The sequence below is a fragment of the Crinia signifera genome, chromosome 1, assembly GCF_055691185.1.
Source record: "Crinia signifera chromosome 1, ASM5569118v1, whole genome shotgun sequence".
Taxonomy (NCBI): Eukaryota; Metazoa; Chordata; class Amphibia; order Anura; family Myobatrachidae; genus Crinia; species Crinia signifera.
This window is the reverse complement of record NC_139217.1, coordinates 199,555,160-199,569,244: the sequence shown is the minus strand read 5'-3', so window position 1 is coordinate 199,569,244 and position 14,085 is coordinate 199,555,160. Positions and strand designations below refer to the sequence as shown.

At 43.9% G+C, this 14,085-nt stretch overlaps 1 protein-coding gene across 4 annotated transcripts in view; it reads left to right on the top strand.

Annotated features, from left to right (window-relative positions):
• USO1 (USO1 vesicle transport factor) overlaps window positions 1-2,336 on the top strand; it is a 63,279-nt gene extending 60,943 nt beyond the window's left edge. For all 4 annotated transcript variants that reach the window (XM_083179147.1, XM_083179146.1, XM_083179149.1 and 1 more), the window contains 2 exons: window positions 322-537; window positions 1,438-2,336. In XM_083179147.1, the coding sequence (XP_083035273.1) occupies window positions 322-537; window positions 1,438-1,518 (297 nt within the window). In that variant the 3' untranslated portion in view covers window positions 1,519-2,336. The remainder of the gene's footprint in view (window positions 1-321; window positions 538-1,437) is intronic.
• The last annotated feature ends 11,749 nt before the right edge of the window (window positions 2,337-14,085 follow it).

Sequence of the window (14,085 nt, the reverse complement as noted above, 5' to 3'; positions counted from 1 at the left end):
TCTCATTCAAGGGCACACTAGTCGGGGGGGGGGGGGGGGGTGAACATGGCTACATCTGTAGCTGACCCTTAATTCGCTTCGAAGAAGACACCTACAAGCAACTGCAGCCCCCCCCCCCCCCACCAAAAAAATAAAATAATTATGTGTGTAATGTTGTCTGAGACTGCATCCACTTTTTTCTATTGATAGGCATATGGAAGGAAAGTAAATGACAAGGTTACAGGCCTGTGTACACTGATCTTCCTAAACCAGTGTACTACTATATGTTCTCATTACTCTTACTACTAATTTTGCAGTTACCACCTTTTGTTTTTCTTGTAGGAAGAGCTAAAAACATTGTCTGAGGAGAAGTTTTCTTTAAAACAGGAGCTGGATTCAGCTCGCAGTACAACAGCTATTTTACAAGATGAGAAACTGAAGTTAGTTCAGGACCTGGCTGAGTCCAAGAAGGAACAAGATGATCTGTTAATACTTCTGGCTGATCAAGACCAGAAAATCCTCCATCTGAAGAATACATTGAAAGAACTTGGACAACAGGTAAGGCCCACAGAATACATAGGGATAACTGTCATACAGGATGTCGACAGCAGCATTCCGATGGAGACCACCCAATTAGGGGTCTGGTAAGTAGAACTTCTACCTGGCCCCCGCCCACCCTAAACCTCCTCAGCACCCCTACCCTAGTGCTCTGTACACACGGCACAATTTGACATTTGAATCAGGATTGCATATACATCATATGGAGATAGAACATGTTTTTAAGCTTTCTATCCTGATTCGATGTACACTCCCGTTCAGCTGAAATCAATAAGCCAAATAGTGCAGCAATGACTATATAGTGCAAATCGAATGTAGGTCGCAAGAATTGTATGTAAATAGAGTTAGCAAAGATTACATAGCAATCAAATCTTAAGTCCAATAGCAAAGGAATCTCATCGTGTGTACACACCATTAGACTAGTCCTAACCCACTTCTAATGGTGAGATTCCTTTGCTAGTCATAGCGGTCACATTTCCAGAAAGTACGGTTGGATACTTCCTGGTTACGCGAGTGATATGCCTCTGAACTTGCAGAGTGAATGAACTCGGAGATGTCTGTGTTGTTTTTCAAATACTGCAAATGCCAGGTTGCTCCCGGGACGGACCCGCATACAAATCCCTGGTATTAACCCGGCATTTGCGATGTAAAAGGGGTGTGAGTAGGTAACATCTGAGAGTTTTATTATCTTTTGGAAAAGGTTGTAAGAGATCACTGATAATTGTCGATATACATGTGTATACATTATGATAGTATGCACGTTTTTTGTGTTGAGCTGTCAACTTTTGTCCCTATTGTATTCTGTTGTAATTTATTTAGTAATTCGAGCTAAAAAAAAAAAAGAAACTAAACATGAAAAGAGTGGAATTAGGGCTAATGTGATCTGTCCCTTTACATCAGGTGGATGATGAAGATGATTTGGAGTCTATAGATGCAGAGGATGATCTGGATGATGAAGACAGCAGAGAAGATGATATTTAGAGATTTCATTGCGAAGGTTTTTTTCTTTTTTACAGAAAACAATAATCCATAAATTAGTAATTTCCCTAATTAAGCCCGTAGGCAATGTGACTGCAAATCAAAGGGAGTTATGTAGGTTCTAGAGCTGTTGCCATAATTATACTATGCAGTCACTAGGAATATGGATCGGTTTGGAAATGTGGTCTAAGGGTTCTGACAGTGTTATTTCCGCACCTCCCTCTCTGTGGTGCTCCCCTTAATCCTTGTTCAGCGAAAACATTGCTGTGCAGCGTCCAAATTATCCCTAGTGCTTGTGGCGCTGGAACATATAATTCTGTGGCTGATACCTGCTGCTACAGCCACTTCACCAACACAAAATCAGGAAAAGATCAGATAACTGTCAATGCGAAGACTGGAAAGTTTAACGGAACAAGGGCTTTACAATAAAGCTACTGCTCCTTGTTATTTTAGAGTGTTTAATGAGTGTAGTAGGTCTTAGTGCCTTCACGCCTAAAGCTGCGTTCCTCACTGTTCATGTTGTGCTCTACTGCAAATGTGGGGGCATTATTCTGCTATATTCTCATTTTCTTTTATTTGCGCCATATATACTTTTAAGTGGTGGGAGGGGTTGCATTAAACAACATCGTTTAAAATGTTTTCAAACTTCAAACTTGCCATTGCCACTGGTTTACTGTACTGTTTAAATGAGACAGAGTTATATAATTTATTGGCTTAAGACAAGGCCATAGAAATAAAAGTACGGAATGACATTTTAAAGAGTGAAAAATATGAATTACATTAATTTCATGTTTTACAAATAAAAGAATGCATTTACTTACCATCTTTTTGCCTTTGCATATTTCCTTTTTTTATTTAAATGCTATGTTAACACAAATGTACACAGAAATTAAAAACCATTACAAAGTATAAAAACTTCCAATTTCAGCTGGAAAGAATGCGATCTAGTCTACCCCACATCCAAATGGATGGAGGGGCAGAGATCGGGCAGTGGGAGTATAGAGGACCGTGGCCATGCATGTGCAGAGAGAGCTAGATTTTGGGCAAGTTATTTTGTTTCTGTGCAGGGTAAATACTGGCTGCTTTAATTTGACACTGCAATTTTTAGATTTCATTTTTTTTTACATTTATCTAATGTGTAATTCTATTTGGGAATAGTCCTTTCTACTTATACTTTTTAATTACAGTAAGTTAATCAGAGAAGCCATTTGCCCCAATGGGGCTTTTTCAGTTCCAACCACCCTGATTCTGTTTGGATTCCAAACACAAAACTCTTCTAAGCCACTTGGAACCATACCGCAGTTTGCAGGCACCCAGGTAGTGTCATAGCCAAAATACTGACATGTTTTCTGCAAACTATGGCCTTTGCAATCTATTTTTATCACTTTGGCTACATTTATATGTAGTTTCAAGATTACTTTTATTTTATTCCCGGGAGGATACGCATCAGCCTTTGCTATATTTCTGGAGACATAGACGCCTGGTCCTAACATGATGTCGTCATAGCATTTTGATTTTTTTTTAAAACCGCTTTGAATAATCTGAATAGATGCTGCCAATGTGGTGCCATGGTTACATAATGTAACTTGTATAATCCTGTGGCTGAGCCATTCCACCTGTGAAGAAAAGACATGACATACATTTTTTCATCTCATCTTGCTTACAGCAAATTTAGTCAAAGTTAGTGCTACAACTTCTTTTGCTACGAGGTTTAGCTTTGGACAAGTGAAGTGCCCTTAGTAGTATTTGGCCATAGAAATATTGCTGGGTGTGGATACTAGTGGAAAAAGGTTCACAAGCTGGGTCACGCCTGGGTTGGAGTGGTGTACAAAATCCCGGTTACAACCCGGCTTGTGTAGTGGAAAAGAGGTATTAGAGTCCCCACCTGGCATAATGCTGGGTGGGTGATGGCTTCTCCCAGTGCCAGCTACTGCATTGCAGTGAACAAGATTGTGCTGATTCATTTGATATGTAACACTCTTTCTTAAAAAGGGGTGGGGTTACAAATTTGAATCAGAGTCGGCAGAATTTTGGCACCTCCGCCGGCTATTCCACGCTGCCAGGAGGTCATCTTGGCAGTGGGCTGGGATAAGGCGGGATGGGATGGCACGTCAGGGGCTCAGAGTTTCTGTCCACCCTACTCCCCTCTAAAAATGGCCGCCACCATTGGGGAGACAGACACTAGAGGTCCTTTTGCACCTCTAGAGTCTGTCAAGATATGAAGACAGTGGCTACCGCACCAGGATTATTTGTGTCATTATTAGACCATATTAAAGGTGATGAATATGTCGTAATATTGAGACAGTAAAGGTGTTCTACAATATAGACAATCTACATACAGTAACTGGTAATGTGAATATCTAATATTGGTGAAAGGACCTGTGACATAGGTGGATATAGAATGCAAAAGATATGGCTGCAGGGTGCGCAATAAAACCAAAGTGCTGCTAAACACAAATCCACAGAGTAGAAACACCAAAAAGCAGTATTCAATGCCGGTGCGAGCGGCCGGCGAGGGGGTTAAACTGCGAGGATCACAGAAAACCAGTGATCCTCGCAGTTTAACCCCCGCGCCGGCCGCTTGCACTTTAACCCCCGCGCCGGCCGGTCGCACTATGCAACCTTCCCGGGGGAATCCTCGCCGTCACAGAACGGCGAGGATTCCCCTAAACTGCGAGAGCCGCGGCTAGTGCAGCAAACTCGCTGTAATTAGCCTCGGCTCTCGCAGCTTTTGGAGGCACATTCGCAAATTCCCCCTCGCTCAAAAAACGGAGAATGAGGGGGGGTCAGTTGAATACTGACAGGGTGAGCGGTGACTGCGAGCAAAAAGTCCTGCTCGCAGTCACCGCTCGCCCACGGCATTGAATATATGCCTTAGACTACTCAATACGTGATACAAGTTGGAGAAAGTGAATTTGAAAGATAGCACTCAAAGGTATCTAAGTTTAAAGGTGCATAGACCTAATAAGAATAAAATGCAAAAAGTATACAAAACCAAATATAACTCGTCAGAGATCACACAGGAATGGTATACAATGTGTGAAATGGATGATCCAGATTAATCCATCAGATTCTCCCCTATTCAGCATACAGGAGAGACATAATGAAGAGCAACATAGTGTAGATCAATAAAGTATACAAGGTTTTAATTTGAACAATGCACTTACAAATTAGTGACTTGTTGAAAAGCATAAAACATTATGGTCCCAGGCAAACAGCAGGCATGTAGATGTAAGGAGAAGTCCTTCAGTCTGGGTCCCTTGGTCCGGAAGCAAGGGGGGCTCAGTCCAGGATTCTCCACTGCCACAAACTTTCACCAGGAAGCCATAACGTCCATGTAGTACTAGGTACACGCTTAACGCATTTCGGGAAAGAGTTCCTTTGTCAGAAGCGTGTAATTAAAATTTCCATTGTGGGGCATATATATACCCTATTCATTAGAGGTACAAACATTACATCTGCCGCTAATCGGCATACAACACCCGGTCTCCGTGTGAAGCCAATATGGCGGTGCATTCCACTGGGTGGAAATAAGTCACTTCTTGCGTGTCAAGTGCCGCAAGTGGTCATCGGCAAAGTGCGATTAAGCGTTCCAGGGCTATAGCACTTGCGTTACAATTGCCAGAAATGGTCATCGGTAAGAGGTGGCTATGTGTAACAGGGTTGTAGTGCTTGCGTTTCAATTGCCGGAAGTGCCATTGAACAATTTCTCCCTAAAAATCGTACAAATGATGTAGCCAGGAGACTCTCAATGACTGAGATGCGTTGGATACATAGTTTAGGAACCTTAGTCCCTAAGGGTTTAAATGAGGAATTTGAATTAAAACCCTTTTTGAGTTAAAATTATGGTTTATTTTACACCCTTTATCTATGTTCTCCACTTCTATTACTGTATATTCACTTACGAAAAGGTGGTGGTGAGATTTTTAATATATACAGTATTTTTAACCATTTTTTCTTTTTTTCAGTTTCTGAAATACAATTGATTATGCTTGTACACAACAACCGCTTTCCTTGTGAAATATCAAAATTAGAATTGCGTTAAGCTTCAGAAATAGGATGGAAGTACTATAACCCTGATAAACAAAGCTATATCTTGCCGATGACCACTTCCGCCAATTGAAATGCAAGCACTATAACCCTGTTACACATAGCCACCTCTTACCGATGACCATTTCCGGCAATTGTAACGCAAGTGCTATAGCCCTGAAACACTTTGCCGATGACCACTTCCGGCACTTGACACGCAAGTGGTGACTTATTTCCGCCCAGTGGAACGCACCGCCATATTGGCTTCACACAGAGACCGGATGTTGTATGCCGATTAGCAGCAGATGTAACGTTTGTACCTCTAATTAATGGGGGTGTATATATATATATATGCCCCACAATGGACGTTTTAATTACACGCTTCTGAACTGAACTCCTTTCTGAAACGCGTTAAGCGTGTACCTAGTACTGCATGGACATTATGGCTTCCTGGTGAAAGTTTGTGGCAGTGGAGAACCCTGGACTAAGCCCCCCTTGCTTCCGGACCAAGGGACCCAGACTGAAGGATTTCTCCTTACATCTACATGCCTGCCGTTTGCCTGGGACCATACTGTTTTATGCTTTTTAACAAGTCACTAATTTGTAAGTGCGTTGTTCAAATTTAAACCTTTTATACTTTTTATTGATCTGCACTATGTTGCTCTTCATTATGTCTCCCCGTATGCTGAATAGGGGAGAATCTGATGGATTAATCTGGATCATCCATTTCACACCTTGTATACCATTCCTGTGTGATCTCTGACGAGTTATATTTGGTTTTTGCATTTTATTCTTATAAGGTCTATTCACCTTTAAACCTAGATACCTTTGAGCGCTATCTTTCAAATTCACTTTCTCCAACTTATATAGGTGGATATAACCTGAATCTAGTTGAATAACCAAATTATGCCCAGATATTAAGCTGAAGCAGTGTCTAAACAACTGTTAAGGTGCCCATACATGGTGCGATTTGCGGGTGTGATGCGATGTGTGCTCCCGCACACATCCTATTGCACAGATCAAAAAGTATGTGCTGCACATACTTTTTGAACTAGGTTCCGATCGCATGCGATTTGTGTGTGATGCGATCGGGACCAAAACACATACAATTATCGCAGCATGTATGGGACCTTTACACATTCAATAGTTACAATTTAATTATTTAAACCTTGCTTGGATAATTCTAGTTATTGATGTCTGGGCACTGAGCCAAGTGAGACTGAATTCATCTCTATATATGTCTAGTGTTAGTGTGATTCAGAAACACTGCCATCTGTTGGCAGCAAGGGAAACTACATCTACTAGCTATGGAAGCATTTGCTTTGCGCGGGCTTACACTGCCATCTGTTGGCAGCAAGTGAAACTACATCTACTAGCTTTGGCAGCATTGGCTTTGAGTGGGCTTTCACTGCCATCTGTTGGCAGCAAGTGAAACTACATCTACTAGCTTTGGAAGCATTTGCTTTGAGCGGTCTTACTAGTAGACACAGCATCAGTGTAATATAGCGCAGGCCGCAGGGGGAGGGAAAGCATAAGTATAATATAGTGCAGGCCACAGGGGATGGAGCAGCATCAGTGTGATCTAGCACAGGCCGCAGGGAGAGGGACCGCATCAGTGTGATCTAGCACAGGCCGCAGGGTGAGGGAGTGCGTCCAGTTTATGTTCCATCATGGGAGGAAAATACTGACTGCTTTATTTTTACACTGCAATATAGATCTCACTTTGAAGTAAAACCCCACTCATATCTAATTCTCTCTGCACAAGTAAAGGTGCGAACACGCCGTAAGATATAGTGCACAATCTAGCACACTATCTTATGGGCCCTACACACATGCCGATGTGTGCAAGGCTACCTAGCTATGCGAGGTCGGGCTGTGCTGCGTCGCTATCGCCTAGCACACAGAGCTGACAGCCCACACACAGAGCGAGCTGTCAGCTCTGTGTGCTAAGCGAGCAGACAGCGCCAGTGTTCTCCGGTGGGAGAACACTGCCGATGCCGAGATTGATGGACACTGTCCATCAATCTCGGCCAGCGATAAAGACGCGTGGGGACGCGCACGGCTGCCGATACAGCCCCCACACATACACCGATGTGAGGGCATTTGCTAAGCGACTTTGCCAAACTAAGCAAAATCGCTTAGAAAATGCCTTAATATCGGCATGTGTGTAGGCCGTATTACACCTTTCGGATGCTCAGTCAAATTCATTGCTGACAGGTACCCACAGTGGACACAATCTACTCATAAAATCTAGACTCCGGATAAAGCTGCATATCTTGGGTGATTCGGCACCAGCGGCTGGGAGAATTGAACGTCGACACTCTGTGTCAACATAAACAGGTACTTTCCACACAATGTCTGGCCAGACATATAAACAATAAAGGATTGCCATACTAACTTTCCAAATTTGGAATTAACAATATACTAACCTCTGCATAAAATAAACAACCGCCCGGCAATTAACATTGCTTATTAACCTTGATTAAGAGCTGTTTTAAACCTGCCCAAAATTTGGAGCTATCTTTATTTCCCTGGGGATACATATTTAGTATGTGTAGCATATAAAGGCCAATTTTGACAATGTTATAAGTCTTTTATGAATTTTTATTAAATAAATTCACGGTTTTAATTTTACCTCAACCCTTGCACAGTTCTACTTTGTTGTGTCTTTTGTGTATCTTATCTTGAGGAGCCCAAGCAAACTCCTCATAAGAACCGCAGCAATTGGTTGTAGGAGCTTTTAATTGTAAAGTGGTTTACTCAGATATATAGCGCCAGACTTTTTTTGGTTTTCTGGTTAGCACACTATCTAGCTAGGTGGACTGCCCTCTCTTCACTTCCAGGAATACCAGTGTGGACACCTGCATTGACTGTGGACATTTGATTCAGGTTCACAATACCTACCCTGATAACCCCCTGTTTGTTCCTGTGTGCTGGACACTGCTACATGAAATTCCCCAGTGGCAGAAATTCCACCAGCCACTAAGTGGGAGGATACCTTTTCCATATGAGCAGATACCACCATTCCACTTGCTACTGAGAATACTGGCGGACACCGCACATTGGACCCCCTTGGTGGCATAGTCCCTCTAAAGCCAATCGAGAGGATACAAGTCCATGCGGAAGCCTTTTCTCCTCCAACGGCTGATACAACCCGGTATTAATAGGGAGGATTCCGCTAGACAGCAGCGGAATGGGGGGCCTGTCCAACCTGCGGTCCGCAGGTTGGATGTCCCCCATTGATGTAAACGGGAGCCACCTGTCTACACTGCCCTCTACCCAGGTCCTAGCCGTGTTCTATCCAGGTCAGGACCTGGGTAAGAAGTCCTGTGTAAAGGGACATGGTGTGACTCATTTCCACTGCCGCTGACCCGGGGTTTTGTGGTGGTGTAAATTACTGTTTCTATTACTGTGGCGCAGCGGCCCAGCTGACTCGCCGGCGCTAGCATCTCGAGCCCAGGCAGACAGACAGTCAGTGTATCTACTCTGAGGAATGAGCTGAGGCAACCCGTGCAGCTGCACGACTCGTCCTCTTATAAAAAAGACCCTGGCAGCAGCTGCAGCTTGCCACACCATGCGTTATATACACTGTGCTACATATTATAATTGATGTTTCAAATTCTTATTTTTGGGGGGGGGGGAGGTGGGAGGAAGAGGATTATGATTGATGTTGAATGGTATAGAATATTTATTTATATAACACTTTAATAACATAATTGTTGCCAATAATATAAGTGTTGCTGATTACCATACAGCAGGGGTTCCCAAACTTTTTTGAATCACGGCACCCTAGTCTATCAGAATTTTTTCGCGGCACCCCTAGGCCCAAAAACAATTAATTAGATTGGGTTTATATGCGATTCTAAGGGTCAGTTGTGTGGTAAAGGGCAGGATTTGCTTCTGTTTGTACACATTTTATGATTGTCAGGCACCAGCACTGGTTTTGCCCATAAATAATTAACCATAAATAAATTGAATTGGTCCTGGACCACCAACCTGGGGCACCCCTGCAAGTGTCCCGAGGCACCCCAGGGAGCCACGGCACACAGTTTGGAAACCACTGCCATACAGGAAAAACTTAGAAGTCATGCTAATGGTTACCACAAAACCATTTAGCATATTAATAGCGGTACATGCCAGCCTTTATTAATCAATTCTTCTTATGTTAACTGGTATAATTAAACAAGTCACTTTCAAAGTGATAAAGTTGGTGCTAAAGTTGATTCTTTGACACCACGCAGCAATTCAGGAGTTAAACACTTTGTACGATTTCAGGAGAATAGCAACAATTGCTGTCTTCTGACAATATTGTTTATTTTAAGATACATTGTATCATCTCCTGTTGCAAACAGTAATACAGCTCTACAGGTGCCCATACATGTCCCGATGCGGGCGGTGCGATCTGTGCTCCCGCGGCACTTCATCGCACAGTACAAAAAGTATGTGCTGCACATACTTTTTGTACTTGCTTTTTATTGCATTGCATCGCATGCACAAGGCATGCAATGCGTGCTAGTTAAGCTGAAAACGCACGCCCACATCGGGACGAGTCTTATTAAGCATATTTAGCATTGTCTAATAATACACAAGGATATTGTATCACATTTTGTAGACTGGATTGAACCTTTATTGATCCGTGATAATTAATTTAGCATTCACGGCAAGCCTGCACATGCAGTTTTAAAACACACACACATGTTCACCTGTTTGTTTATTTGGGTTCCTTTTTATTGTTTCGCTTGCTTTTATTCAAATTAATAAAAGGTATATTTTAGGACTCAATTACTTGCTGGTGCACCACACCACACCACACCAGGACAAGTCTTTTATTTTCGTTTGCATGGTACAGAATAAACAAATACAATTATTTTTTTCAATGTGCTGGAACACAAAGCAAAGCTGCCCCTCGACACCCACAAAGCTCCACTCCCAGGCTGTAATTGGCCCGACGCCCGATCTCTACGTGGATGATCTTCAAATAGGGTTGAAACCATCAATGTTCTAAAAATAAAACACACAAAAAGTTGTAGTTTCACCATCAATTGTGCTTACAACAATGTCCATCCCTAGTTACCGTACAGGACAGCCAGCGCAGTACCTGCTAGCATTATGAACCTGTCTTCAGAAGCAGCAGGACAATCGGAAACTTGACACTTGGACCCCAGCTTCCATGTCACGCAGGAAGGAGGCGGCACATGAAGATTAGATTACACATTTACAGGATTACCCTGGTGACTGCTGGGTCCATCCGCCGCACCGGGGCACATCCAGACAAAAATGACATTGGGGGGGGGGGTAAACAGATGATCCTTTTGCTGGAAAAGTGGGAGTGACCTCGCAATAGGGGGCAAGGAAAATGCAGTAAGTGACGCCAGAGAATGGGTGATAGGGGAAGGCAGTGGGTGATGTAGAGGATTAGGAGGAGAGGCAGTGGGTGTTGCCAAGTAGAGGGTGACATATAGAGGCAGAGGTTGACAGAAAGGCACAGGGTGACAGAACTCTAGCAAGAGGCAGTGGTTGATACAGGGCTGAACCAAACCTCATTTTTGGTAAGCAAATATAAATTTTAGCGCCCTCCCACACTAGATATTGTGGGTGGAGCTGCAATGTGGATGGAGTATCAACGGATATGTAAAAACAGGGCGCAGTGTGTCTAAGGGGCTCTAGCCACATAATAGTACCAATTCACATTACACCACACTGTGCCAGCTAGAGCCCCTTAGACACCGACCACACCATTACACATTGTGCCACACACTGTGATGCCCATCACACATTGTGCCACACACTGATGCCCAATACATATTGTTATGCCACAATAGTGCCGCTTACATACATGCTCATTGCTAGGGATTTCTTGCTCAATGCCAGGGGCTTCATACTCGATAACAAGTGTTTCATGCTCTTTGCCAAGGGAAAATACATGCTCATTGCCACATGGTAGTTAAATGCTTGCTGTCAAGGGGGAGTAAAATGCTGCCACCAGCCAGGCAGGATTGATAGCCGGGCAGAGAGTGGTGGGATGTTCAGCTGTCCTCAGAGTAGGTCCACGACTATCTGAAATCTCACACCGACTCTCGAGCCGATCGGCTGCTCCTGATTGGCTGCCGGACTGCGAGCTCCGATTGGCTCGTGAGTCGGTGGGAGATTTCAAATAGCCACAGGGAAGACCAGAAACAGAGCATTTTCCCCCGCATGGAGAGGATCAGGTAGGCAAGTATGCCGACTGTCAATTCTTCTGGGTGGCGGTGGCTGTCTCTGTTATTGTGAGCAGCAACCGAGTGAGGCACCCTATTTACTCTTGTGCCTTACTAAGCTGCGTACGCTATGTAAAGGTAGGGCCAGCCCTGGGTTGATATATAGGGAGGCACTAGGATTGATGGGAAGGGGACATAGAGATGGTGAGGGGTTCACTGGGTGCACTTATCTGCTGCCTTTTTGTGCCTGGCCCTGTACTAAACAACAGCCTCCCCCGGTGTATCACCTCTGCACCTGGCTTGCCTCTTGGCAGCTCTGCCAGTCGAGGCAGCTCCCTGTCTGTCCCAACCCCACTCTTTTCTCCTGTCCCTACACTCGGCACCCGGCGGCAATGCAGGATATAATAAAAAATCAAATATCTTTTCTAAATGACAGGGGAACAGAATACGTGCCTTGCTGCCCCTCCCTAAATCCGCCATTACGCCGCCACATTACGGGTGGGAAATCCGTGTTAGGGATAGTCGGGAGGGACAACGAGCTCTGATGATCTTACGATAGTGTCCCACCGGACCCGGCTTAACACTATTGATGCGTACACACGGGGGCGATTATAGCAAATATTGCTGGAAATATGGTCGCTGAGCGACCATATTGCCAGTGATTGGAGTGTGCACCAGCGATAAATCGCTGGGTGCGCGCTCCAGTTTTCAGCCCCTGAATGGTCGCTGGTCGGAGGAGCACCAGCGACTTCCACTGCCTCTTCTCCCGGCAGTGTGATGCCGTGTACACACGGGGCGATATATCACAGAGCAATGCCCCCTTTTCATCGGTGACCAGAGATGGTCGCTGATTAAAAGAAACCTCTGCCGGCGGTGCCGCAGAGGTAATCAGCTGGAAAACCAGCAATTGGAATGGGGCTGAAAACGGGAGCACGCACCCGATGATTTATCGCCGGGGCACACTCCCGCCAGCGACTATATTCCCAGCGATATCAGCCCCTATTGGCTATCGCTGCCGTGTGTACAAGACTTGACATTTTCATCTGCGACCATCTCTGGTCTTGGCTGGACTATGAGCATATATGAAATCGCGGCATCTCTGCTGTCAGCTAGACACTTAAACCACCTCACCCAGCAGAAGGGGGATATTATGGTCATATAGACTAGTCATGGCTTATACTTTTTAACATTATATGTAGCAAAATTAGGAGTTATCAAAAACCGGAAGTCACGGCCACGCACTTCCGGTCGTGGCACGCACTTCCGGTCACGGACATTTTGCCGCCATTTTCAGGCATAAATACCCACAACAGGGAGTACTCAGTCACACTGCCTTGGAAGAAGAGCACCAGAGGCTCAAAACGCGTCGGAAACAGTAACTGACCAAACTGATCTTTTTGAGTGAACCTGTCAAGTGCTAAGGTATTTGGGGCCACTGCAGGGTGCACTTCCGGACTGCATCCCTGCCCTAACACCATCCCTTGCTGGCTCCAAATACCCTTAGGGGTAAGGATTCATCTCCTTTTATCATTTTAAAGGAATTCTATTGTGTTACAATTTTTCATTGTTTTGTTATTAATAAATTGGATTATATCTTCAAACTCTGGGAGCCTGGTTATATTATCACATCTACCCTTTTTTCCAATACGTTCAAGGTCTGAGGGAGACCTTAAAGTGCTAATAAGAAAGGCTGCCTAAGACGGAGCGCAGGACATTTGTCACTCAAATCTATCTTAGATCGTTTTATGTTTGTTTGTCCTGGTTTGTCAGTATACCGGTATTAGCATATCACCCAGAGGGCCTTATTCTAGTTTACTCTTTCTGACAAAATCCTTCTTAGATGGACAAAACCATGTGCACTGCAGGGGGGCAGATGTAAAATGTGCAGAGAGAGTTAGATTTGGGTGAGTTATTTTGTTTCTGTGCAGGGTAAATACTGGCTGCATTGTTTTTACACTGCAATATAGATCTCACTTTGTAAAACCCCACCCAAATCTAATTCTCTCTGCACAAGTTACATCTGCCCCACCTGCAGTGCACATGGTTTTGTCCATCTGAGAAGGATTTTGTCAGAAAGAGTGAACAAGAATAACCCCCATAGTGTCTTTATTTGTATTTTGATTTTTATTGCTATATACCCTCTATTTATTCATTCACTTGTTTATTTTAAATAAAGCAATATTTTTATTTTAAATTATTCCATGTGCCAGTGATTTATTTATCTCCCCAATGATATTAAGAGGTGAAGTGTAGCGCAGTGGTTCACCTAAAACCCTCTCTCTAGAATACATACATACATGCATAAATCCACTGTTTCTTACATACTGTTCCCAGTGGGAATATA